At 42.2% G+C, this 26,205-nt stretch overlaps 1 protein-coding gene across 10 annotated transcripts in view; it reads left to right on the top strand.

Annotated features, from left to right (window-relative positions):
• Positions 1 to 26,205, top strand: part of ncor2 (nuclear receptor corepressor 2) — an 88,627-nt gene that overhangs the window by 37,231 nt on the left and 25,191 nt on the right. For 5 of the 10 annotated variants that reach the window (XM_047341161.1, XM_047341160.1, XM_047341158.1 and 2 more), the window contains exons 6-19: positions 487 to 600; positions 6,358 to 6,414; positions 7,232 to 7,284; positions 9,672 to 9,738; positions 11,185 to 11,357; positions 11,539 to 11,632; positions 13,267 to 13,445; positions 14,138 to 14,192; positions 14,295 to 14,393; positions 16,850 to 16,983; positions 18,770 to 18,930; positions 20,045 to 20,107; positions 25,230 to 25,372; positions 25,521 to 25,659. In XM_047341161.1, coding sequence (XP_047197117.1) covers positions 487 to 600; positions 6,358 to 6,414; positions 7,232 to 7,284; positions 9,672 to 9,738; positions 11,185 to 11,357; positions 11,539 to 11,632; positions 13,267 to 13,445; positions 14,138 to 14,192; positions 14,295 to 14,393; positions 16,850 to 16,983; positions 18,770 to 18,930; positions 20,045 to 20,107; positions 25,230 to 25,372; positions 25,521 to 25,659 — 1,531 coding nt within the window. Of the gene's footprint in view, positions 1 to 486; positions 601 to 6,357; positions 6,415 to 7,231; positions 7,285 to 9,671; positions 9,739 to 11,184; positions 11,358 to 11,517; positions 11,633 to 13,266; positions 13,446 to 14,137; positions 14,193 to 14,294; positions 14,394 to 16,849; positions 16,984 to 18,769; positions 18,931 to 20,044; positions 20,108 to 25,229; positions 25,373 to 25,520; positions 25,660 to 26,205 lie in introns of all 10 variants that reach the window. The other 5 variants (XM_035165628.2, XM_035165626.2, XM_035165624.2 and 2 more) reach the window with 2 other exon arrangements.

The raw sequence follows: 26,205 nt of genomic DNA, 5'->3' as shown, positions 1-26,205 counted from the left end.
TTTGGCATGGCTGCCCAACAGGTCTGTACAGTTATTGGGCAAACACTGCACAGCATTCTAAAGTCTTCACGTCATGTTTGATTACAAGCCAGGATGACTCATAAGTTAGAGGAACTCTGCTGTTTTCCAGTATTTGTCTGGTGTTTATGTTCCTGCATTTCCCTCTCTAAATGTGACTCCCTCTCTGTCTCTCTCTCTCTCTCTCTTAATTTTCTCCCTCTCATTGGATGTTCCAGCCACACAGCAGGCATTGACTTTGTTTACAGACTGCTGTGGTAACTCTTTGATTAACTAGGCCCTGGGGAGTTAATAGCTATTACAGCTAATGGGACAGTTAGTCTTGTCTCTGCTGGAGAGTTGGGGGAGGGAAGGTTGCTCTAACGCGCACTCTTAAACCTCATAACAGGAACTGGTGAGCCACAGGTCTTCCTGGTAGATATGAGCCTTTTAAGTGTTAACCGTCATCTGTGTGTATGTGTATTACAGCATCAGCTGGAGGAGGAGGCTGCAAAGCCTCATGAGCCAGAGCGGCCCATTTCCCCACCACCCAGTGAGGCCAAGCACCGCAGCCTGGTGCAGATCATCTACGATGAGAACAGGGTCAGTATACCACATACACACATACAGACACATACCCTGGTGACTCTCCTCTTAAGTCATAACAACCTTGAATTTGAATTTGGCCACAAGTGGAAGAGTGAATGGAAGAGTGAGAGGGCGGGATACTTTGCCCCTGTGGTTCAGTGCTGTTTCACTAAACTGAAGAAAGATAATAAATTAAACAAATACTTTTTCTTGTCTGTGCGGCATGGTTATTCACTTCTCAGAAAATGGCGACTAGCAAGTGTTGGAAATGACCTTGCACCTGTAAAGTAAACTAGATTACCAAAAAGGTGCAGCTGTTGAACAAACCACAAAATCCTGAAGTCTACCATGAGTAGAGCCCCATGTTGTCTTCTTCTTTCATAATGTTTCATAAACAACACAGTCAAAGTGTGGATTTCTCTTTTATTTCTCAGGGCAGTTGAGAGGTCATATGATAGGAAATGTGAAGTTGGATTTAAGTCACAGCTATCATTACATGCAGCAGTTCTCTGCAGAGGTTTACCTTTTCAATGAAGGGATTCTCAGTGCTCTCAGTCCCCCTAGTGGAGGAATGCCATCTCCTCTTTTATTGGAATTGGCATTTAAAGTAGGGAACTCCTCTCACACTGCATCACAGGCCAGATTTAACCTCTTTGAACAAACCCCCTATGGGAAACCAGGAGTAAAGGTAAAACTTCACAGTTCAAATGAAAGGCACTCCTTTCTAACACGTTCAAGGGAAATGGTTTTAATAGAATGGCAAAGCAGTGTAGAGAAAATACACCGCAAATAGAAAACCTAGTTTAAGACCCATGCAAGCCTGCTTAAGTGTCATTGAGCAAGAGATTAATCCTTCAGAGTTCTTGGAATGGTGTTGTGACACACTGCTCTAACCTGCATAGATACCCTCAGATAACCAGTGAAAAAACCTAGAAGCCCTTTTATAGGGAACACCACAGCATAGGGTGTGTCCTTCCGGACTTTCTCCCTCACTATCATCAATCACAGCCAAACCAGAGCACTTCTGTACAACAGCAGGACTAAGCAGATTGCACAAGACTCAATTGTGAACGGCTTGAATTTTAAGAATGACTCATGACTTACTCCACAATGTAGCCTGACCTCTGTTACACTTTCCTACTCCCTCTGACTAGCAGGATGAACTCCGGCCTACTGGCTCCCCATTTAAAGGTTCAGTGTGAAGGATTTAGGGACATCTAGTGGTGAAGTTGAATGTGGCAGATGAATACCCTTCACCTTACCCTCCCCTTCCAAACATGAAGGAGAACCCTAATGGTAGCCTTCAGTTGTCATAAAAAAAACTCCAAAGGTGTTTAGTCTGTCTGGTCTGGGCTACTGTACAATAGGTGACGGCCTCCATAGAGAGAACCTGATGTAAATATATAGTATTTGAGTAAAAAGGGTCCATTACAGGGTAAAGAAAATAACAATTAGGTGATCACACTAATGAAAACATCACTAGGATTATTTTATTTTCAATTTTTGCCAATAGATCCATTTCACCTAAATCTTACACACTGGACCTTTTAACTTAACTTTCTCTCTCTGCTTCCCTCCTCCTCTCTCTACATAACCAGCTTATCCTTAGTTTTACTTACACTAAGCCCAATGCAACAGGGCATTTACTCATCCATTAAGCATATGAATGTTTTTTGTCTTTTAGTCATTATAACATTTATTATGAATTAGTTCCTAATTACCATTACATAAGCTCCATTTACTCTAATCTTCCACAACAACAATTCAGCTAGCTTGGTAACAACTATCAATGATCTAAGACCGTGTTCATACTTGACATTAACATGTGTCTTGGGTCATCTGATCGCACATAGAGGTGTGAACTAGGGCTGCACGATATTAGGAAAACATGCGATAACTTTGTTGAATATCGCGATGACCATATGACTTGCGATAAATAAACATAAACAGTCCCTGGCAACGGACGCAGAGACCACGTACAGCTCCAGCACGAGGGAGAAGGCGCACAGCCCGGTCGCAGTTTAAGCCATCTTTTGCGATGAAGATACATTTTCGATATATCGTGCAGCCCTAGTGTGAATACATTAAAGATGCATAGAGGATATATTTAGATCACTAAGGTCACATTCTAAGGTGGTCTGGGTTTTATATGTGGGTAGTTGTGTCCCAGGAGATAGAGAGGGTTGTCCACTAATCAGAGGGTTGGTGGTTTGATCCCCAGCTCCTCTAGTCTGCATTCTGAAGTGTCCTTTGGCAAGATACTGAGCCCCAAATTGCGCAATATGAAGTGAGTGTGAATGATTGAATGTGAAGTAAAGTGCTTTAAATGGTCGATAATGGAAAAGCCTAATATAAATACAGTCGGTTTGTCAGTCAATGCACAGTCCTGAGCCATACTGAAGGACCATCAAAAACAAAGTTTGTACTCATTGACATCCGAAAATATCAAAAAGACCAGATAGATACAGTATCTTACAAGTGCGTCAAACTTCCCGGGTGAACTGGTTTGCTTGGATCACACCAAGCAATTTCTTTCTGACAAAAACACATTTAGACTTCAAAAACAGCAATAATGTATGTTCTGTCTACACGATATGCACCTGGCTATGATGACTCCAACTTCAGTTTGCCCTTTTGAGCTGATGTCACAGTGGTGTCATCTGTCCCCTCTGGGCTCAGTGTCACCCGCTCTCTCAGACGGGTTTACAGTCGCATTTCTACTGACAGCCCATTGTCAAACCCTGGGGATGGCTTAACCAAGTTCCCTCTTTTCATATTTGGGACACAGCAGTCATGGACATGAACACAAGAAAAGACAGGCCTACTGAGAGTGCATTATCATAATTCTGTTGAACTATGCTAAATCCTCATGTCTAATCCTAATATGGCCTTGTAGCGCTCTCCCTCCGTCTCCCTCCCTCTCATGTTGTTTGCTTCAGTCTGTTTTCCTGTTTTTCTCTCCTGTGCTCTCTTCATGGGAGGTACACAAGTTTTTTAGTGCTGTGATTTTAGTCACATAAGTATCCACAGTCTGGATATATATTCTTACAGATTTATCCCAGGTTTTCTAATGTCTCCATCTTATTTTAAGGGATCATGTGATCTACTGGGGGAAATGCCTTGTTGACAGCAGGCTGCATGTACAGCAGTACAGCTGCTAAGCTTATAATGCCACTGCCACAGTAGCAGTCCTTTGTGTGACCACAGGGAGGGGGCATGATTGAAGTAATAGAGCGAGCCTCTGTACTCGGTCTTGTGATATGTGTGTGTGTTAGCCAAGAGAGAGCAGTTCTCTTTGTGTAATTAACCACAATTTTAGAGAACAGGTAATATTGAATAGCATCCATTTTTCTCTCCCATTTGCTATATTTGTCATTTCTGGTATCTAATATTAAGCCATTTCCCAAAAGTTTTGAGGTCAGTATCTTGCTGTTTTTTTGCTAAAATAATCATGGCCAGGAAATAAAGACAAATCCTTGAGCCTCTCTACTCCCCGAGGATAATGGGCTGCTTTTTAATAATTGCTGCTCATTAACTACTATCTGAGGCAACACTCTGCAGCCTGTTACACCTACTCATGGGCGAGGAAGCAACAGGAATGAGTTTATTGTGTTAACATAATTGCATTGACTAACTGTGTTTGTATTTTAATCGTACATAGAGCAGTGGTATGATGTGACTTTTACACATAAGTAAGCAGTGCTGAAACTTACCATCCTGTTGTCATAGTTATATTTGACAGCAGTTGTTTATGGGGGATCAGCCATGGCACATGACAGCAGGGAGAGTATGGGAAGTTGTCTTTCTGACAAACAGCCAACATATATTTCACTGCTAGTTCACAGCTAGACTGTTTGCTACTACCTGTCGACACACTCACTATCTCTTTCTCACCCATTTACTACACACACAACTTTCACACTGACTATCTACACTACATCTGTACCAGGAATGGCAGTTAGTAGAGCGCATACCTCCACCAAGTCCCAACAGTCCCCTTAAATTTAATCATGCTGCACCAAATTGCACACACTCATAGGTATGGATTTGTCCCATGTTTTCTCTTTGCAGTTCTCCCCGGGAAAACAGAAAATTTTGAAAAATGTAATAATATAATAATAATAGGCTGTCTCAAAATTCTTAAAGCTACTGCAGATCTAAATCACTATATAATTAGCTTGTTTACTTGCTCCGGCTACACTTTAACACTTTCTTTAACACATCTGCAAATGTGTATAGCAACGTCTGCAATATTGCAACTGATGCAGTACATTGACACCCATCCAGGTTTTAACTTCAATACACAGAAGTCTAAATTATGCCTGACGTGGCTGAAAGTGAACCTAGCTTCCAGAGACAGAAGCCTGCTGGTATCACAAGTGCAGTTAAAGATGAATGCAAACAGGCACTATCCAAGATCCTTTATGCTGTTTTGAGATCAGATGTAAGGAGAGATATCACTTCCACTTCAGTATCATCTAATTAATTACATTTTTTTTTTAGCTATAACGGGTCAAGTATTGTTTGACCTGATGGCACACCAATGATGGAGAGTATGTGCAAGTGTAAATCCTCAGCTCTTCATTTTGCCTTAAGACTTAGAAGAAATGCACAGGGCTATTTTACTCATGTCATTGGCTTCCCTCACAGGTGACTCAGTTCAAAGCCTTAGTTGAGTCAGGTTGAGCTGTTTGCTTGAGCTCCTCTGGGGTCTTACATCCATGACTGTTAGCGTGAGCACTGAGTAAACTTAGGAGTAGATCCCAAACACCTCCTGCGATGCCTCTACAGTGAAGGCAGAGTGAAAGGGACAAGCGAAGCAGCATGGTGGGTGGTGAAAAGTAAAGGTTGACACGCACATACACACTGGCAGGCTCTCTCTGTTATCACCTCTGAAGTTTCTCCCACATCTTCCCCCTTCATCCACCCGTCTCTCTCCCTGTAATCCCATTCTTTCTACGTATGTGTCAGTCCTGACAGGCTCACTGCGTGGTCACTGAAGGGAATGAAGTACTGTAGATGGATAGCGACAGAGCATGTGGTTTGTCACCATAAGTGGGGTGTGTTTGATCGATGAAGGGCGATAGTGTACAGAGTGGAATGAGGAGAATAGTGGCGCAATAAATATAAATGTATGGAGGAGCGGAGCTGCACAGGGATCATCCAGAGACATCGATGGGAGTTTTTCGCTGCCCATCTTCATGCCCCATCACCTCTCCATTCTTGCTTTATGGTCCTTGCCAGGAAGTTTTGTTTTAAGAGGCTGGTTGTTGTAGGTAGTGAGCTGGAGGTTAGATCTTTCTCTGTCTTTCATCAGATGTCTCTTATGAGATAAGCACCGAAGCCCTTTAGCCCCCCTCCTCCTCCCCCAGTTTTTTTGCACTTTCTCTCCCACTCATTTTCTATTCCACTCCCACTTGCTTTCCTGCCTGCATGCGCTCTCTCTCTCTCTACCTCTCTGCACAGGGGAGGTGAGTAATCTTTTTTTTCTGGGAGAGGAGAGAGGGAGCTGTGGCCCATCTAGAGTTAAAAGCTCTAATAATAGTCAGTGCATTCATCTCTCTGTCTATCTATCCATCCATCCATCCATCCATCCATCCATCCATCCATACATCCATACATCCATACATCCAGCGGTCTGTCTGTCAGTCTGTCCAGCGAGAAGCGGCATAGCCTCTGTTTTCCAGTGAGCGTGCTCACTTCGTTGCCGTGGTGATGGCAGAGGTGCAGGCAGCTGGCTAATGCACTACTTCTGTTGTGTTCCCTGACCAGAAAAAGGCAGAAGAAGCTCACAGGATACTGGAGGGATTGGGACCCAGGGTAGAACTGGTGAGTGGAGACTTTATCTTTGTGTTTTATTCTGTATCTTTTTCTCACTCTCACATCTTTGCTTTATTGTCATGTGTGATGATTTTGTTGAGGGTCAGGTTAGAGGAATGAAGGAGGTTAGGGAGAGACTAGGAAAGGGTCGGAATCGATCAACTGATTTGCCCATCACCACTGTAAAAGAATGAAGTTAAATATTTGATCTATGTACTCATGTACTCAGTTAAGCAGAATTAAACATATTTCACATATTAAATGTTGTAGATATCAGAATATAATATGTTTTCCAACCCACAAGCAATAGAAACACAGCCACACAGAAAACTTTTTTACTTCACTACATTTTCAGAACTGGGACATTTGCTCAGCCTTACATTAAAAGCATTCCTTCAGCTGCAATTATATATTTTATATATTTGTGTTTTTTTATTTGTATTTACTCATGCATACTGTATTTGTCTGTAATTTGCGCAGACACACACACACACACACACACACTGACTGAGTGAATTTGATCAGTTCATACTGTTCAACAAATTACTTTAAGATGCTACACTTAACAGATTCTGTTCTGTCCCTGCAGTGATTCATTTTGAGCTGGATCAAGTTATTTGACTTCTGTCAGTCAGAGCTTTGACTCACTCTTGTTATTTAATGACCATTTCTGCAAACATTTAACTCCTACATTAGGTGGAGTTTATCACGGAGACATTGGGGGGATATTTGAGTAAAATCTGTCATCTGTCCTTCATGTATATTCATTGTTGCAATCATTTACACAACTGATTCTGTGATCTTTTTGTTTCTTGTCCTGTTCCAGCCTCTGTACAATCAGCCTTCTGACACCAAGCAGTACCATGAGAACATCAAAATGTGAGTCTGTCACCAAATGCTTCTACAAAATGTTTTATAAACACTCCAGTATACAAGCTGCTGAACAGTTGAACCGTTATAAGAAGAGCTCACACAGACTTCTAAAACGTTACGACAATAAGACACTACTATACTTTGATTGCTGTGGTCAGAAGAATTTCAAAACCTATCAAAGTGTAACAGGCCAGACAATGTTTTCAGACTTCAAGGCCTGTTATTGATTGTATTTATAGGAGATATTTGTTGGTTTATACATTTGCTAAAGTTGAGACTATCTTTAGAAAACCGCTGCTATGTATATAATATAGATATATCAAAATGCTTAATCCAAAAAGAAATGCACAAAGCCCATTCTCAGAAACTTTGCCTCAAACAAACCAAGTAATATTTGATGTCACAGGTGTACAGTCACTGCCCTCAGCCTTGCACCCAGAATAGATCACCTGGACCCACCATACAACAATTATTTTTTGAATTTAACTTTATTAACAATTGCTGCAATTCCTGCTGTTAGGAACAGACTAGTGACTAAAGTTTATATTTTCTGAAATACTGGAGTGTTTTTGTCCAAATTTCACATAATGCAAAGAAAACAGAAGAGCGACACATGCTGCAGCTCCAGAGAGAAGAGTGAGAAAACCATATTCACGTGATCCTTGTATTTTTTGTTTTCCTCTATAAACTTACTTCTACCATTAGAAAGTAGAGACGGAGGTGATTAAAATGACCATTGATTACATTTTTTGACCCTGATATTATGACATAAAAAAATAACAGCAGGATTATTTTTGCAGCATCCAAGGTTGCATTAGGTTAATGATGAAGAAATCTTGACAATTTAACATGTTAGAAGATATCTGAATTGAGTCCATGTTTATCAATACGGCTCATCATAATCTTTTAAGTACCATTATTCACTAAGGCACATCAAAGAGCTGTAGAAGGGTTATAATGGTGCATCTCAACCGTTGGCACAGTGGTTTGGGCACAGTGGCATACCACAAGATGTGTCTGACCTCGTAGCCACACACGGCTCTGTCTTCACTCCTTTTGATCCCTTCACCGTTTGATCAGTATGATTGCCTCAAAGCAATTAACTGAAAACTCTCCCCTCTTTCTCTCTCTCTCTGTGTGTCTGTGTGTGTGTGTTATTAAATACCACTATGTTGCTTTGAGCCAACACAATCGACTTCTTTGTTTTGCTAACCGGTTTGATAACCTTGGCACTCATCCCTGCTGGGATAGATGAGTACTAATATCTGCTCAGGATTTCATCCCAGTTCATCTGCTGCACACTCAGGGCTGTTACCAGTCAGCTGATGATAAATGCAGCCTACTATGAAGACAAAATCTAACTTTGAAGTCTGAAAAGCTTGTGTGGTTGTACCATTGGACAACATCTGTCATAAGTGTGTGTATAATGGATCTTTCAACCATCATGTCTTGGAGGTATTGTGCCAAATTACAGTGTTCTCTGATATCTCAGAAATGGCACAGGCCTAGGGCAGGACAAAGGGAACCTTTCGTTAGGCTTTAGGGCTGCTGATCTTTGCCATCTGCTGTCCAGGGGACAATGCCATAGTTGTCTTTAAAGCGTTCTCACCCATACTTGGCTCAGTATGTGTTTGTTTGCATGTTTGGGTATGTGGAAGTGTTAATGTTGGTTGGGGGTTAAGGCTGTAAAGATTGAATCTGTTTGTTATTGCAGAGATAACATGTTTTGGAAATGAAGCATGGGTCATCCTGTGGGTTTTATCACTCTAGATCCAAAATGTTTTAATGTTCGCTTCTCATTTTCCCTAAACTTGCGCACCATGAATTGCCCACTTCCTCATCCTCTGTCCTTGCCTGTGACCCGAGGGACCCCGTGGCTCAGCTGAAGTGACTAATGTAGAATACGATTACATTAATCAGCGGGGAACGTGACCTTACAACTGACAGATTAAGTGTCAGGAATAAAACTCTGTCTTGCAGCAAAGAAAGACACAAACTGAGTGGCTGCCTAAGGAGATTACTGGCCCTGACCTTTATTTGAAGCACTGTGGCTGGCTCTTCCCAGCCCAGACAAGTTTTATAAGTTTGGCTCCCCTCACTGTCCTTTCCAGCCAGAAGCAAGTTTGAGTTTATCGAGCGGTGGCATACAAGGACAGCCATTGTATGTGTGTGTGTGCGCGTCTGTTTGTTTGTATATTGGATAAAGATGTTAGGCAGAAAAAGTCAAGCAAGAGGAACATGTTTGTGAAACATGTAATGTATGAGAAAAATGTGATGAAAGCCAAAGCATTGTTTGAATTTGGGTTTTCCTTGAATGCCCTCACCATCTCCTTTTCTCTCTATCCCTCTGCCACTCTGTTTTCTCTCTGCCTCTCTTTCGTCATCCCTCTCAGAAACCAGGCGATGAGAAAGAAGCTCATCTTATACTTCAAGAGGAGAAATCATGCTCGTAAACAGTGGGTAAGTAGAGAACTCGACATGTGTGACTCTCTGCCGGGACTCTGATCATGGGCGATGACTTGAGAGAAATTGGGCTAGCTGCTTCATGAAGTTAGTAGCCACGTTTGGCAGACCAAAGAAGAATAGAGCGCTAGGCTTGGTTGGTTGTCAGTAATTTACTGCTATCAGGAGAAACGATTTAAAAAAACATACAAAACTAATCTCTTACTGTCACCATGAAAGAAAATTCCAGAGATTTTTTTATGCATCTGCTGAATTCAGCCAAGCACCATAATGAGCATTGTACAGGGTTAGTAGCCGCTCTTGCCTGCCAGTGATTGAGCGAGACTGAGCCAAAGAGCATGACTATAAATAAAGCAGAGATCAATGGGGCGAGCTCTGATGCTGGAGCCAGACGAACATCTTAAAATCAACAGGCCTGACAGAAAATCATTATTGCAAACCAAGTCCACAGTTTTATCCAGTAGATTCCACAAGTCGTGAATATGGCAAAATATAGCTTTTTCAAAAAAGGTTTCCAAGCTTAGATGTCTTGCCAGCAACAATTGTCCTACAGCTCTGCATTCATTATGTATTGAAAGTTTATGTGAAGTCAGGAAGAGGAGTTTTCAAATGCAGCACCTTTCTCAAAACTCATGTGAGTCATGGATGAGTGTCCAGTCTTCTCATGTTGTGTCTAAGTGGGGGAGGTAGCTCCTCCTGGGCTGAGCGAGGGGAGACATCACCTTGTTGTTTATGAGCCTACTGAGGGTCGTGTCTGCACCAGGGTTAATGGTCTGCTTTACAGCCTGCTTGTGAGGAAGCTGGGAAAACAGTGGGCCGTCGTCTGTCAGAGCAGTGGCTCAAGGCCAGACTCCCCATAGAATACCAAAATATCACCTTGCCCCCTCTGGACATGTAAATGTACATGTTCAGAGACATCAGAGAGACTGAGACTAAGGAAGTTTGCTGACTGTGATTATTGAACTGTTGGACAGCCTGTGTTTTGGCAGATGTCTTATTTGAGCAGAACCTGTTAAATGTGCAGTGTGTAGGATTTAGGATCTAGCCGCAGAAATGGAATATCGTGTTCCTGTGAATCGTGTTTTTGTTAGCATAGAATTAGCTCTTTATATCTTCATTAGGATCCTGTCTTCTTCCACGGAGACCATCATGTTTTACCACCATTTTTCCACAGTGGCCCAGAACAGACCAACCAAATGTGATGACAATGAATTTACTCTTTTGAAATTAGACAATAAGAAAAAGACCTGTCTGGAAATTTAGGGTAAAGGATTTAAACCAGTAAATACTTCACTCTGCACTTTTAAAAGTTGTGCAATTATACTTATTTCAGATTTTGTGGTCCATTCCGTTTGTGTCTTGACATCAAATGTAAGCAATATTGTTGATCATTTATTGGATCCGCATTGGATTAAGCTCTTTGCTGTTTCTGTTTTGCTTCAGGAACAGAAATTTTGCCAGCGCTATGATCAGCTGATGGAAGCCTGGGAGAAAAAGGTAGAGCGCATCGAAAGCAATCCGCGGCGCAGAGCCAAGGAAAGCAAGGTGCGGGAGTACTACGAGAAACAGTTCCCAGAGATCCGCAAGCAAAGAGAGATGCAGGAGCGCATGCAGAGGTGAGATCACAGGGTTTTTTTTATGTCTCACAATGTTCAAAAAGATGGTTAATTTCTGGAACTGACTTAATCACTTTGCTTTGTTGCGTTGTTACTGTGATTACTGTAAATAATGAATGTGGATTAATTTCACTGTGTTATGTGAGTAACTCAGTTACAGTTTCTATTTATCCAATTATAGCCGCGTTGGGCAGCGAGGAGGTGGGCTGAGCTCGTCTGCAGCTCGCAGTGAACACGAGGTCTCCGAAATCATTGATGGAATATCAGAGCATGAGGTAATCTCTAGTGTTACTGTTTAGTTATGTTAAAATGGTTTTTAAATGACTATGGAGGTAAGACATCTAGATGAATGGAGTAGAGAGCTTGTCAAGGCTGGCAATGCTGCAAGCATGAAAACTCTGGGTGTGTGTGTGGTGGTGACTGAACTTCACATAAAATACTAATGCTGGGCTCCTGTTAAATTATTTGTAAGCAATATACCATAAATACAGCTTATGCTTTTATTTCTAACTGTTGATTATTTTGACAATTGTCTTCAGAGTCGTTTATAGGAACAGGGGTAAATGAGAGAAATAAATAACTTCAGGCCTGTGTAAAATAAGCCACTAATGACTTCCATATACAAAACATTATATTTTGATAAAATATATTATTGAGTTTCATTTTCTTTAAACAGTAGTGATAATAAATATCAAAACCGTATCATAATATCATTGAAACCATAGTCTGAAAGAATTGCAAGTCAAAAGTCAGGTTTGCTCAAGATTTATTGATGTTTCCCACTGTCACAAGTCACACATTTCCTCTCAAGAGTCTTCAACTATACAACATACATCCCCTTTTTCCACAGACCCTCAAATCAGTTATTAAATATCCCTAAAAAACAACATAATTGGTGGTAAGCATATGATCCAAGACGTCAAGCAACTACTAACCGATCACAACCTCTTCTCCAATATAAAATGTAGCCCAAGCTTTCTGTAATCACTATAACACAGTCATGTTTTATTGGCATATGCCAGTACATATTGTCACACACTGCAACAGTCCTTCTGGGTCAGCCTTACATGGTTCCATTCTCCGATACCAGGTCACAATGAGGACTTATTCTTAACTGGTACACCATTGGGATATTTGTGGTAACCAAGTTAGTAGGGCTAGCCTAAGCTAAATACCAGCCCTTAAAGGCCACCACAGCCCAGCGGCAAACACAGCTGCTTTCGATATAAATGTTCCCAAAACTTTGATACTGTCTGACAGTTTTAACTGACTTTTTATACAGCCTTCCCTTGTCTCTCTTTCCTCCATTTATAACGTCTCGGTCAACACATAGTGCCAGCTGCAGGTTCATCAGAAATGATTGTCCTTATACTCGTCCCTGATGAATGGAAACATCATTATAATGGTACATGTTAGCATGTGCTTCTAAACAACAGCTTTCAATGTTGGCTACTCTTGGAAAGGTTTCAGTATCAAACATGTCAATAAGTTTCTTATCTTAAAAGCATTCTTTGCAAAAAATGTATATTTGTGCTGACATGGTTGCCATAGTTAGATTTCAGAATTTAAGTAGAAAAAAATATGGTTGGTTGATCTAGTTGAAATGTCAGCTTGGGCAGATGATTTGCTAAGCCTGTGGTGTCAGACTCCAACTAAATGAGGCACTGCTCTTCTTAGCGTTGAAGGGCCATGCTATGAGTGGACATTGCAGAGATAACCACTTGTCACACAATACACCTCTTACTAACATGTCAGCATGGTCCCATTAAACTGTGTGTCAGAGCACCAGTGTCTTTCTTTAAGTCCTGTCCCCTTTCCTGAGCTCAGACATGTTCCTACCATTAAGATGGTTTCCCTCACCAAATCAGCCGGGATAGTGATTTTCTGTGTTTGGCCTTGTCTACTTCAGAACACAGAGAAGCAAATGCGACAGCTGGCAGTCATCCCTCCTATGCTGTTTGATGCTGAGCAGCAACGCATCAAGTTCATCAACATGAATGGACTGATGGATGACCCCATGAAGGTGTACAAGGACCGACAGGTTATGAACATGTGGAGCGAGCAGGAGAAGGACACTTTCAGAGAGAAGTAAGCAAAACACATGGTGGAAAATATAGTTTCAACTTCTTTACTTTTACATATGTTGATTTATTGGACAGAATATAGCCGAAATATCTGTCGGTAACATTTTGGCATTTCGCACCCAGAGAGCTTCTTTTTAAGCAATAACCACAGGTATGTCTTGTGAAGTTTGTGTGACCAATGAATGTAGGTTGTTGGTAGGGAAGTGAATCTTCCTCTTTTGTGAGAAGCAACAGGAGACGTTTCAAGCTCATTTACTTGAAAGCAGGGTCACCGTGGAGTCATGTGTCATGTGACTATTCCATGTACCAGTACCATGAGAATATTAAGGTTATCCAACCCCCACTGCAAAGAATAAATGAGAAAGAATTTGTTATAAACCAAACCATGGCTCAGAAAACGAGGTCTTCGTGGAATTGTTATAATCGTTCTGCGGACTGATGAATATCGGATGATTAACTCTTCATTACATACCAAATTTTTTCATTTTCATTTTCAATGCAATGGTTTTGGTACACCCATTAGATCATATTTTTTAGAAATAAGATTCGTTGTAATTTTAAATTTATTTTCAGCATCACCGCCTCAGTCTATCTCTTTGTGATTCTGTGATCATTGTTTGTCCTTCAGCAATTGTCAATATTTTGAGTTATTCTCCAAAGCAGGTCTTTAATAGTGTGTTTGTTCTGCTTCTACAGGTTCATCCAGCACCCCAAAAACTTTGTTCTGATTGCATCTTTTCTGGAAAGGAAGGTATTGATTTCCCAAATTTTATCTAATTTTTGTTTTGCGCTGTGTTATCCCGTCTTCTCCACACATGGTTGTTGAAAAAATTATATTTCTTTTATGTTTCAGACGGTGGCTGAGTGTGTGCTGTTTTACTACCTGACCAAAAAGAATGAAAACTATAAGAACATAGTGCGGAGGAACTACCGACGCCGTGGAAGAAGCCAGGTATTCTCGTCTTAGAAGCTGTTTAAACAGTTTAAACCTTTACACCAAGCCCCGTGTGAGGTGCACCACTCTCTGTTTGTCAGAAGAGCTGCAGAGACACAAGCACCAGAATTCCTCTCGGGCTATCACTCGTCAACTAGGCGTCGGCTGCTGTCAGTCATTCATTTATCAGTAACTAGAACCATTAGCTCAGTGAAGAAAAACATGTTTTCTGTTTCGGTCTTTACATTCAAGGCCTGACTCAATTCTCTGCATTCAAACAGGTTAGGTAAGGACAACCACCACTTCCTTTCAGAGCTCAAACTATACTGGATTTTTGGGGCCAATACTGATTTAGGGAGTAATCATTATATTTGCCAATATTATTTTTTATACGACTTAACCCGAGCATGGTTTTCTTTATTATATTCCATAAAAAAGTTATACACCTTCACAGAAATATCTGTGGTACAGTGAATGTAACTTAAGAAAAGTTTGATTTGATTGAGTTGGACCGCAGAGAAAAACTTTCATTCACATTTTAATGCTTCTTCACTGGTGACAGTCAGTCTTATCATTCTCATTAACGTGATATCTCAGAAGTGCCTGGCACATACATTCACTTGGTCTCAATGATTTTCATGGACCCCATGTCCATCTCATTCTTTTTAACACAATAAATCTCACACCTGGAGGACCTGTCATTACATCTGTCACAAATGTTGTACAAATTGAAACTTGGTGGTCAACATGTGAGGTCAATATCACTTTGACCTCACAAAACATGTGTTTGGCCACAATTAATGTAATCTTTATGCTAATTCATACCTTGGACACTATATGAGGCTAGACAGGCAAGAATGTAAACTGCAAGTTAGCTTTTTGATGAAAGCAAACTTTGTGGAGTTGGAATGTTTTGTTTGTGTAAAATGATTTAATCTCTTCTAAAACTAAAAGTATAGCAGTAAGAGTATCTTGCTGTGTTTCGTGTATGAACATAATCTCAGTATCGAGCTTGTTTAAATTATAACATGCCAAAGGCGGCTCAGTAGTGCTGATCAAGTGCCACAGATTACTCAACCCCTCATGTCAGCACGATTTCCATACTGACACTTTTTCTTGAACACAGGTCATTTCTATTGCTAATGAGCTCCCAGTTATTATTTAGCCTCAGATCAGGTGCTAGCGGTTTAACATTGCAGTGGCAGGTGCTAATGAAATGGCAGATTAATTTACTGCCGACCTTTTCCTGTGGGTATGAGGATGGTATCTCCTCATCTTTCCTGAAGAAACTTCTGCTTATTACCTAGCAGCAGCAACTAGCGCTAATGGCTCACAGACACAGAGGGAGGTAACAGCAGAGGAGGAACAGAAAGTGCAGTGCTATATGTCAGAATGACTGCAAATAATAATGGAGATTATGTTTGGATAGTGAAGGTGAGGATAAGTAATAGGCTAATGCAAATCTTAATGTATTTTCAGCCTTACTGAGTGGGGTGGCCGTAAAATCGCTCCTTTAACTACATTTACTGTAGGTATGGCCCTGGATCATCCTGGGGAAAGTTTAGAAGCAGTGCTAACACTTCTACATATTCACGGTGGATAGAGATTATTAGAGTGATACATCTGAAGAAAGGAAAAGTGTAAGAGCTCGACTGGAGGCATTAGCTCAAAGGCAGCAACTGAAAATACACCAAACGGCGCAGCCGATGTTTTCGCTGTTTAGTATATCTTCTTTGTCAGTGTTCAGCAGTGTTAAAGGTTATTTGGTCAGTTCTGTGTGTCAGTACTCATCTGAACTCTAACCCATAAAGCCCAGACAGGCAGGAAGCTGGTGAGGAAGTGGTTCGAGGTGTTTAAAGCACAAAGGTTGTGCAGCAGAATAGCCCTGCCGTAATTCTGGAAGTTTCACATCCTGTTTTGTTTTGCCTTTGCTGAAAATCAACGTATTTTTTGTTTTAAGGTTAGCAAGTATTCTGTATGTTAAATAAGACAAATCAGGTTTTTGGAAGGGACAAGAGAGGAATCACTTAATGCTACACATTTATTTATTTTTGCAAACACCACAGTGCAGTTGTTGTTATCTCATCAGAAAGCCAGCCAGACACCATGTTGTCTGTTGTGCTGAACCAGAAGTGTATTCATATAATATCATAGATCAGTTCTGCCACCTCACAAACATGCAGAAAATACAAAAGGTGAAATGAGAAATCTCTAATGAAAATATTGGTGTAATCTACTGAAGTGGCACAAAAGCAAACTTGATTATGACTCTAGTTAAAAGAACACTAAATAAGATGAGTTCCCTTACACGTACAGCTCTGTGTTAACCACAATGGTTTTTCCGTGTTTATGCATTAACATGTGTATATCAAATGTATACAGGTTACAGGAGAGGTTGTGGTGTTTGTGTATCCATTTACCTTGGATTATCTTTGTAATAGAGTGCCTTGTTTTTACTCTGTCTCTCATCGCAGCATGGCCAGCAGCAGCAACAGCAGCAACAACTGAACCGCAGCAGTCAGGAGGAAAAGGAGAAGGAAGAGAAGGAGAAGGAGGGAGAGAGGGATGAAGAAAAAAATGAACCTGAAGACAAGGAGGATGGAATGAAGTGAGTCTCTGTTTAAATACTGACTAAATCTGTCCACGCTGGACTAATGTTTTGTATCAAACACTTACAATTTTATTTTCGGCCTTAAATTATACGTCTAAATACTGTGTAGAAAAGCAAACTAACAGATTGAAAAAAAAAAAGAAGATGAGGCTGCGTGAAAACCTTTCCACCACAATGTATGGGCCTGAACCTGTACAGCTGCAGCTATCTTCCAGCTCTCTTCATTTCTTCAACGTGCATTTTCTTTTTAGAATTGTTCCAGGTTCAGGTCAGGCTGCAGCAAATGGTGTAGGAGTAAGTTTTGGCTGCGGGGAGCGGATCTGGAAATCCAATCATTCTGCAACCCTTGAGCTCTCACTCTCTCACCTCCAGCAAGACTTTCCACCTACAGCAAAGTCAAAGTCCATTCGTTGCTCCTATTCAAACAGCTGCTTTCCTATGTGTGCTTCTCCCCTTCCAAATAGGATGCCAAGTGTCCTTTTTAAATATTCTGTGCTTATGTTGTTAGTGTTTGTTGGGGGGGGGGTTTGGTGGGAAAAATGAGCAGTATGATTAGTTTAGCTGTGGGCAAGCAGGTGGGGGCAGCACAGGTGGAGGGGTGTTTTCAGGTACGGTGCCCGCAAAGGATGCAAAACAACAGACTGAATGTCACTGCTTTCTGTTGGCTGGAGATTAAAGGTTCAGTGTGTAGAATTTAGTGGCATCTGGTGGTGAAGTTGCATGTTGCAGCTGAAAACCCCTCACCTCACCATCCTCTTCCAAACATGAAAGAGAGATTAAGAGGGTTTGTCCAGTTTAGGCTACTGTAAAAAAACATGGCGGCCTCTGCAGAATGAATGCTCCCGACGTAAATATAAGTATTTACATCCATAGGATTATTTCATATTCAATTTCTGCCAATAGATCTCTTTCACCTAATTCTTACACACTGGACCTTCAATTGATAAATGCAGAATTATGTCTGTGTTCATGCACTTTTCAGTGATCTCAGCTGTGGCTTTTCACTGCAGCAGTTTCAATTGATGGCAGTTAATAGAAATAGATAAGCAGCTGTGCCAAACTGAAAGGAGGAGATGATTATGATGAAGCATCGCCTTCTGCATCCCTGCTCTGAGGCGAGGCCAGGGGGACTCCATGACTCCCAGCGCCCCCTGCTACCTGCCCGTTACCCCTGACACAGCTGGCGCAGCTATATTTAGTGTGCCACCAGCTCCTCTCAGCAAGATTAATGTAGCTGAGGGAGGGTGAATGGAGGAGCAGTGGGTTCAAACTCAATGGCTCTCTCCTGGCATGGCTTTGTGCTGACACTTGATAAATTATCTAGAGGAAAAAAGAAGAACAGTGTGCATACACTTGGCCAGGTTTGACTCACTAAAGCTCAGGCAGTGTAGAGGCTCAGGCATCAGGGACATGATGGTGACAGACAACAAGACTGTATTAGTATTATTATCATCTCCCTAATCCCTTTTTTTTTTTTTTTTTTACAATTTCTAAATACAATATGATATATTTATAATTTTGAATGATACCTCACAATGTACATTGCAACTTCTGTCTCAGGATTTTTGCATTTGGTCTTGAGCAGTGATACTCATGCCACAGTTTGATTAATACAACTATGTTGTCAGTCGAAACAGTTTTTCATGTCAATGCTTCCCAAAATTTTGAAAACTGTGTACTTGGCTTTTGGCTTCTATATCATTGATGCATCATATACATCATACACCCTTCAAACACCCCGTGTGTATCTATAGCTGACTCTGTTGACATTTCTCAAATGCAGGGACGACACCTCTGGAGAGGATGCAGAGGACAAAGAGCCGACTGTGGCTTTCAAGGGTCGACGCACAGCCAACAGTCAGGGCCGCCGCAAGGGCCGCATCACCCGCTCTATGACCAGTGAAGTAGAGGAGACCACTACACCCCCACTCAACAATGAGCTTGGTCAGTCTCTGCTGCTTTGTTTCGTCTTATTTAATGTAAAAAAAAAAAGACATTTAGCATGCTGTACATTTCAAACAGTTTTTTTATTTGTGAGTGAGTCAACATTACTTTCGGTAAATTACGTTTAACTTTTCATTTCTTATTCATCGTAAGGAAACTTCAATCTGGGTTCAAAAGTAAAAAAAAAAGATATCAAACATTGTTAAAACCAATAATGTAGGATGAAGTAATGTGCAACTGTCAGGAGCAATAACATGATAAAGGATTTACATTGTAATTATTTCACTACCACCTTGCAAGATCAACTTTGATTCAGCTATGGACTCCTGTCCCACACCACAAGAGTGCACTATTGTTCCTTTTGTCTTCTTTCACTTATTCACATTCAGTCATACGCTCATCACTTTATACTAAAGTGACACTCATAAACATACTAAGAAATCAAGGCGGTGAAAAAGTGCGACTACATGAGTTAAAATCCTGTTTGTATTATTTGAGTACAAATCCTCTCTGTGTAAGCAGTAACCCCTCACCTAGCTCTTTGTTTCCTCACTGGTGGCAAGTCAGCCATGTACACACAAACACTCTTGCTGCAGGCTATAAGCAATTTTTGATTATTCAGCAGTTTTGTAGTTGTTATATGCTGTAGTCGCCCTTGCAGCACAGGTTTTAGTTAGTGGGAATCCCCAGGTGACTTGGGCTGTAGAGAATCTCATAAGCAGAAGCCCCCCCTCCGCCACTGTTTGGACGCATGAGCAGAGGCCCCTGCTCCGCTGTCTGCTGCGCATGGCCAGGGTCGGCCCCGCTTGTGGTTTATGCAGGGAAAGAAGCCAGTTGTTATGTCTATAATCATTAACTGACTTCTCTCCTTGGATTTCCTGCTTCCTCCACCTAAAACAAACAGTCCCTAGCGACCCACGCTGCAGTGTCTCCTTGGCAAGCAGCACAAGCCACCCTGCCCCCTCTTACTTATTCTTTTCTTTTCTTCTCTTATTTCTCTCTCTATTTCCCTTCCTCTTGTCAGTCACTCCCTAACTGACTTTGTGACAACTGCCCACCCACCCCCCCCTCTGCCCGCCTTCTCTGACTTCTATTTTTTTTTTTATTATTACAGCCAATCTGGAGATGAATGAGAGCTCTCGCTGGACTGAAGAAGAGATGGAAACTGCCAAAAAGGGTAATAAGATAAACATTTCTTCTGCCTGTGAAATGTAACTTCATCACAGTTACTCGCATAATAATCCATCAAAGAAAAGACTATCAGCAGCGGATCAAGGGCTGTTCTTTCGATAGCATAGACAAGTGATGCGGCTGTGACTTCCTGTTTGTGAGGCAGCGGCTGCCACGTGCTGCTCGGTTGTGTCTATGCATGTGTTTGTGCATGCGTGTGTGTGTGCGTGCGTGCGTCAGTCTGCCTGGACTGGGTCTTTTGCTCTTTGGAGCCATTTCCCTGTCTCTCTGGGTCAAGGCAGCCTGTCTTTTTTTATCAGAGAGGCTGTAAAGTCTGCCTCTTATCAGCCAGCAAATGCAGCAGTCATTAGCCTAGCTTGTTTATTGTCTCTGACTGAAGATTACCCAGAAGCCTATTCTCAGAGGCTGCTGACATTCTGCCCATTTTCCTTGCACCAGTTCTCCGCGTGAATGCGTCTGACAGTGTTTGTTGCGTGCAGTGCGTGAATCTCAGTGGCAAACTGAATGAGCTCCTTCACCCTCTGTGGTTTCTAATTTGTACTACTCTGTTGATAGGGATTCCCCACTGATGTGTTACACCAGACATACAGTCTGCTTCTCATCTGTTGGGGTATTTAAAAAAAAAAAATAGACAGATGTTGAACGTGGTGTATGTTTCAAGAAAATGTGATAGCCGCTGAAGTCAGTCATGTTTATATTGATACCCTTACTTTTGACTCCTCACATTAACAAAACTCAGCCCGATTCATGTATTTAATGCATCTTTTTATGGATATTTTTTAAATCTAGGGCTTAGGTGTCTGAGTGCTGCTTCTTCTAATGTGAAGTCTTGCTCTGCACATGACTCGACAACAATTTCACTACAATGCGGCTACTTTGTGGCCATTTCTACATGATGTGTCATCATGCTTTGTGTGACTCTCACTTCTGCTTCTGACAAATTTAACCTGTCCTTCCTCGTAATCAACAGCAGATGCAGTGCCTCTTGCAACCAACTATCAGCAGCTTAAATACAACATTGAAACCATTTTGGTTTAGAGGAGTTGTCACATCTATCTTGAGCTGTATGTCGCTGTGTGTGTGGTGTCTCCTGCAATTTGAAGTATGTGTATGCAGGTGTGTTTGTCTGTTAATAGGTTATTTTGTGATAACTGGCGCTGGCCTGGCTCGAACATGGTCTTGTGCAGTAATCCTGGTTAATGTCTACAGTTCCATTCTCCTGCAGTGGGATTAGTTGAGGGGGGCTCCATCCCAGAGGATTAGCCTGACAGCTTGGTGGAAGCAGGGCTTCTATGAAGCGCTTATGTAACCACAACCACACAACCCAGCTACAGCACCAAGGGCCGAAGAGGAGGAGGTGCTCTTTCTCATCGGCGCTAACAACCACCCCCACACCTGCTCAAAGGGATTCCCCTTCCAACAACTGAACTCCTCCAAGATCCGAACCACAGCCATGCTTTTCCTTACAGAACTGGATCAGCTTGTCAGTGTGCTCTCACTTACAGGTGCTTGATATCTATATGCTTTAAAGAGGCTTCGGTGTCTTGATGCTAGTGTGTTTATCCCCTGGAAATAAACAGATCTGAATAATGGCATCAATAGTGACTGGCTGGACAGCGGCACTCCAGCAAGGCAGCACCAGTCGGCGCTACCTTCGAGTGTGGCAAAGATCACTCTTGTCTTCTCTGCTCTTAAAAGAGTGGTACCTCAAATAAGGGACAGCCAATCTTTGTAAAGTCTCTCTCATTAACCCACCAGCTCTGTCTGCCCATGTGTGTGTAGCAAAGGTTGTGTCTGTGTGCTCTTGGTCCGAGCTGTGTGTGTTTGCATGTGCACTGTTCTTGGCTGACGTTTATGTAAGTGCACTAATCTGGCAGGCTTTGCAGGCAGCTGGATAACAGCCCCTGCTCTGCTTGCTGGAAGAGCCCATTTAAAGGAGCAGCAAGGAGAGTATACCATATTATCTTTTCCTCTCTTTTTTCCTCCACTGTTGCTCTATCTCTGCCTTCCGCTCTGTCTCCGTCTCTCTTGGATGGGAGATGGCGGCAGCCCAGATTGGCAAGAGCTGTGGAAGATTTGGCAAGCGGCTCTTTTCCCTCTCGCACTTTCTCTCTCCCATCACTCTGTGCTGTTATAGACTGGTGAGAGGTCACATTCAAGATGAAAAGCAGGTCAGTCAGGAAAAATGTGAAAGCCTTTATGCTTTCTCATGGTATCAACATCAACTCCCTCTCCTCCCCTCCTCTCTTCCCCCTCTCTTCTCTCTTTGCAGTCTCCACTTCTGTATCCTCTCTCTTTCTCTATTGTCTCTTTAGCTCAGTGGCTCTGCTATGCTTTGCCCTCTCTCTCTCTCTCTCTCTTTCCTCTCTCTCTCTTTTTCTGCTCTCTGTTTACTCTTGGACTGCCTGAGTGTGTGTTTGTGCCTGTGTGCTTTAGTATTAACAAGAGAGACGGGGAGAGAGAGAGAGAGGGGGAGAGAGAGAGGGAGAGAGAGAGGGAGAGAGAGAGAGGGTTCAAGTGAGTGTGTACTCACTCATGCGTTTGTGTGTGCGTGTGTGTGCGTGCGTGCCGCTGTGCCTGCTGGCAGAGGGAGGTAGGGGGAGGGACAGACCGAATGAGAGAGGGAGGGAGGGAAAAAAAAGAGAGATAGAGGAGAGATCAGATGAGGGGAGAGAAAGGCTGAGTACATAGCACCGCCCCACAGTCCCACTTTCCTGTGGAAGTCTTCCCAGACGACCGCCATTGGGGAGAGACACGGCAGAGAAGAACACACCAATATTCACCGAAGCGCAGGCAGGACAAAGTGAGAGGAAAAAGGAGGGGAGAGGCCAGGAGCATGTGCTGTTTTGGAACACGTCAACCCGACACCGGCTCAAGTATCAAGCCAGCTGGCAGGAAGAGCGCCGAGACTGAGCTGTTTTCATCTCCTCTACTCTGGATCGGAAGGCCCAGCCCCGAAGAGCTTCCCGGCTGGCCCTCCAGAGATCAGACAGTCTGATAGGGTTTTCAACTGCAGGGCCATGAGACGACGACCGGAGTGACAGGCATGTGACAGACAGGAAGAACCACTTTCTGGCTGCACCAGGTGCTGATTGTACTTTCTCTGGGAGGAGCTAATGGATATGCAGCAACTTGATTGGGTGTGAGGCTACCACCTGCTTCAATATTGCTGCCACCGATTGGATGGTTGTTCCATGTGTGTTGCTCCAGCGACTAAGGCCCTGAGTCAACCAGAGCTGCTTCTTCGGATTGTGCTCTAAGTAGGTGCTTACTGTGGAATAAACTGGATATAGCCAGAGGTCATAACAATGTGACCTTTGACTTTCTGTAAATGAATTGCACTGTTATTGCTTTAAGTTCACTGGGTGCAGTGTTGGCCTGAGTGGTTTGAATATGTGTGACACGACGACACTGTTTGTGTCTTTGTTCATCCGAGCACATGGTTGTGCACATTGGCACATTGGTGTGTACTCTGGCCGGTTGGAGGGCGTCTAACGGCGCCTGATAGGTGTCGATCACGTGTCTCACTCACTCTTGGAATGAGTCAGGCCAACTGTTCCTCTTGTCTTTCTTGGAGAAGCTCCCCTAGCTATGCCTTTAGTGCAAGTGATGAATATTTCAGCTGAAAACTCTCTTCCACTTTAACACTTGACAGGTTGTAGGTGTCCAGCAGCTTTTAGACGCTAGCAGCTCAGACTTGAAGATCACCTTTGCTTGTTATTAATACATTCTCAGAGTGACTGTGAATATAATACTTCACACATTTGCTAGATGATGCACGGCTTTTCTAGATGCAAAAGTATCTTTATATCAATAGTTGTTAATGGCAGTGGGTCGTATTTTACTTAATTTAGTCAAATAAATAATGAACTGAAGTTATCATAATGACAGTTTTTGGGATATTCAACTTTTTCTTTCTTTTTCAATCACATTTGGGGTGACATGTTTATATCTTCATATCTTGTTTACCCCATGAGGATCTATGTACAGATAAATAAATAAAGTCCTGTGAATGATATCCTGGAAAATAAACTTGTAAACAATTAATAGACCAGATTTTATTGCAGCTATAACTTATTACTTCCATTATTCAATCAAGCGTCAGTATCGCAGTTAATCTTTCCGATTAATATGATCCTTGAAATGGCGGGGCTGTAAACAGCTGTCCTTTCCTCTCCTCTGGCTTGGAGTTGTAGTTGTCCTACTGCCACCATTAAGCGATGAGATGCAGAGACCTATGTCCAAGGTTATCCCAGGAGGTGTTGGCTCTGTGCCTGTTAATAACACCCTCCCAACCCCTCCCCCCCCATCCCCTTCGAGCGGCTGTCCTGTTGCCAGGACCTGTCAGGCTGGCACAGGAAACAAGTGGGTGGTGTAAGCTTAAGCCTCTTACAGCACACACTGTTAATGAGCTGCCTTTAGCTAACAGCAGACTCTAGGAGGGAGGTAAATTCTACGCTACCTGTCTTTTTGACTCACTTACAGAGTCAATGCTCTCTACATGTCTTCTTTTAGTACACCTACACTAAACGGTTTGTGCCTGTGTGTGTCGGTGTGTGTGTGCACACTGCGTGACAGGTTGATCTATCACAGCTCTGGCCCAGCGGGTGCCTGTAGACTCTTGTGTAAGGCAAAATCATGTGGTTGACTGAGTAAAGGACCAGGGTTTCTTAGAACTGGGTCACATAAAAGTCAGCTACGGTATGACACAGAGTGACCCCAGTGGGAAGAGTTAGTGATGTCATTGGTATGACGGGTCAGCCACCACACCCCGACTCCCCTCGTTCTCACTCTCTCGATCTCTTCTTCTGTGCTATGGGTTTGACAGCTGTATAGAGTCAGATGTGTGTGGCTGTTGGTTTACCATGGATAATCTTCTAGACTGTGCACTCAAACAGATTGTGGTCGGAGATATTCTCTATAGAGCAGAAACCTAAATAAGTCTTGCGCTTCACCAAGCTTACATTGCTGTTTTACAACTTTATAGAAAATATTATTTTGACACAGAGAGGAGATGTAAGCATAAAACCGATACATGTCATCTCTGTCTGAGTGTCTTTGTTCCTGTACCATCTTAATCCTTCTGCCCGTCCATCTGTTACTTCCAGGCCTTCTCCAGTATGGTAGGAATTGGTCCGCCATCGCCAAGATGGTGGGATCTAAAACCGTGTCACAGTGCAAGAACTTCTATTTCAATTACAAGAAGAGGCAGAAACTGGATGAGATTCTGCAGCAGCATAAAATGAAATCGGTAAGTGAAGGTTTCTGAGCCATATTTGCACTACGTGATGCTGATCATGTGAAGTTGTTGGTGCACAATCAAGCTAAGAGTTTTTTTTCTGGTTTTCCTCTGAAGATCAGTGGGCTGTTTTATTTAGTGTGCGTTTGTTTTGACCCAGGAGAAAGAGCGAAAGGCCCGACGAAGGGGCAAAGCCCTGCAGAATGAGGAGGCTAGTGCCCCGTATACAGCAGAAGAGGAGGAGATGGAGGGTTCAGGAGCCAGCGGCAATGAAGACGAGGCCCCTGAAGATGGAGAGGGTACAACACTCACAAGAGCCACACACGCCACACCAAAACAAAACACTATAAATCAAAGCTTCTATTGTACCTGCATCTATTGATTGATGACTTTGGGTATTATGAGTCATTTACAGTTGTTTTATGAGGTTACATTTTACATTTTACATTTGTGTGTAAATTGGTCATAAAATACAGTTGTGCATCAGGATTTAATAATGTAATATGCTCAATATCATGATTGTTTCTGTGGATCTATTCTTCAGTCAAATATACTGACAGGGTTTCTGCGGGGTCTCAAAAAGTCTAAAATTCAGTAATGTGAAATTCAAACCTTAAAAAGTCTTAAATATGTCAACATATTACATACTAATTTCTAAATATGTTTAGGTATGTTTTAATTATATCCATATTCATTTAATGCTACGTCCGTCATGCTTTAAAATTCATTTTCTGTTATAGCAGCATGCATAGTTTGTAATGTCTCAGTATGTAGTAGTTCTCTCTCAAATATACGCTGTAATACAAATGCAAATAAGACCAACAAGGAACTGATAACTGGTCTGA

This window comes from Hippoglossus stenolepis, chromosome 9, assembly GCF_022539355.2.
Source record: "Hippoglossus stenolepis isolate QCI-W04-F060 chromosome 9, HSTE1.2, whole genome shotgun sequence".
NCBI classification, from domain to species: Eukaryota; Metazoa; Chordata; class Actinopteri; order Pleuronectiformes; family Pleuronectidae; genus Hippoglossus; species Hippoglossus stenolepis.
The sequence above is the reverse complement of the archived record's forward strand: the minus strand, read 5'-3'. Positions and strand labels throughout refer to the sequence as shown.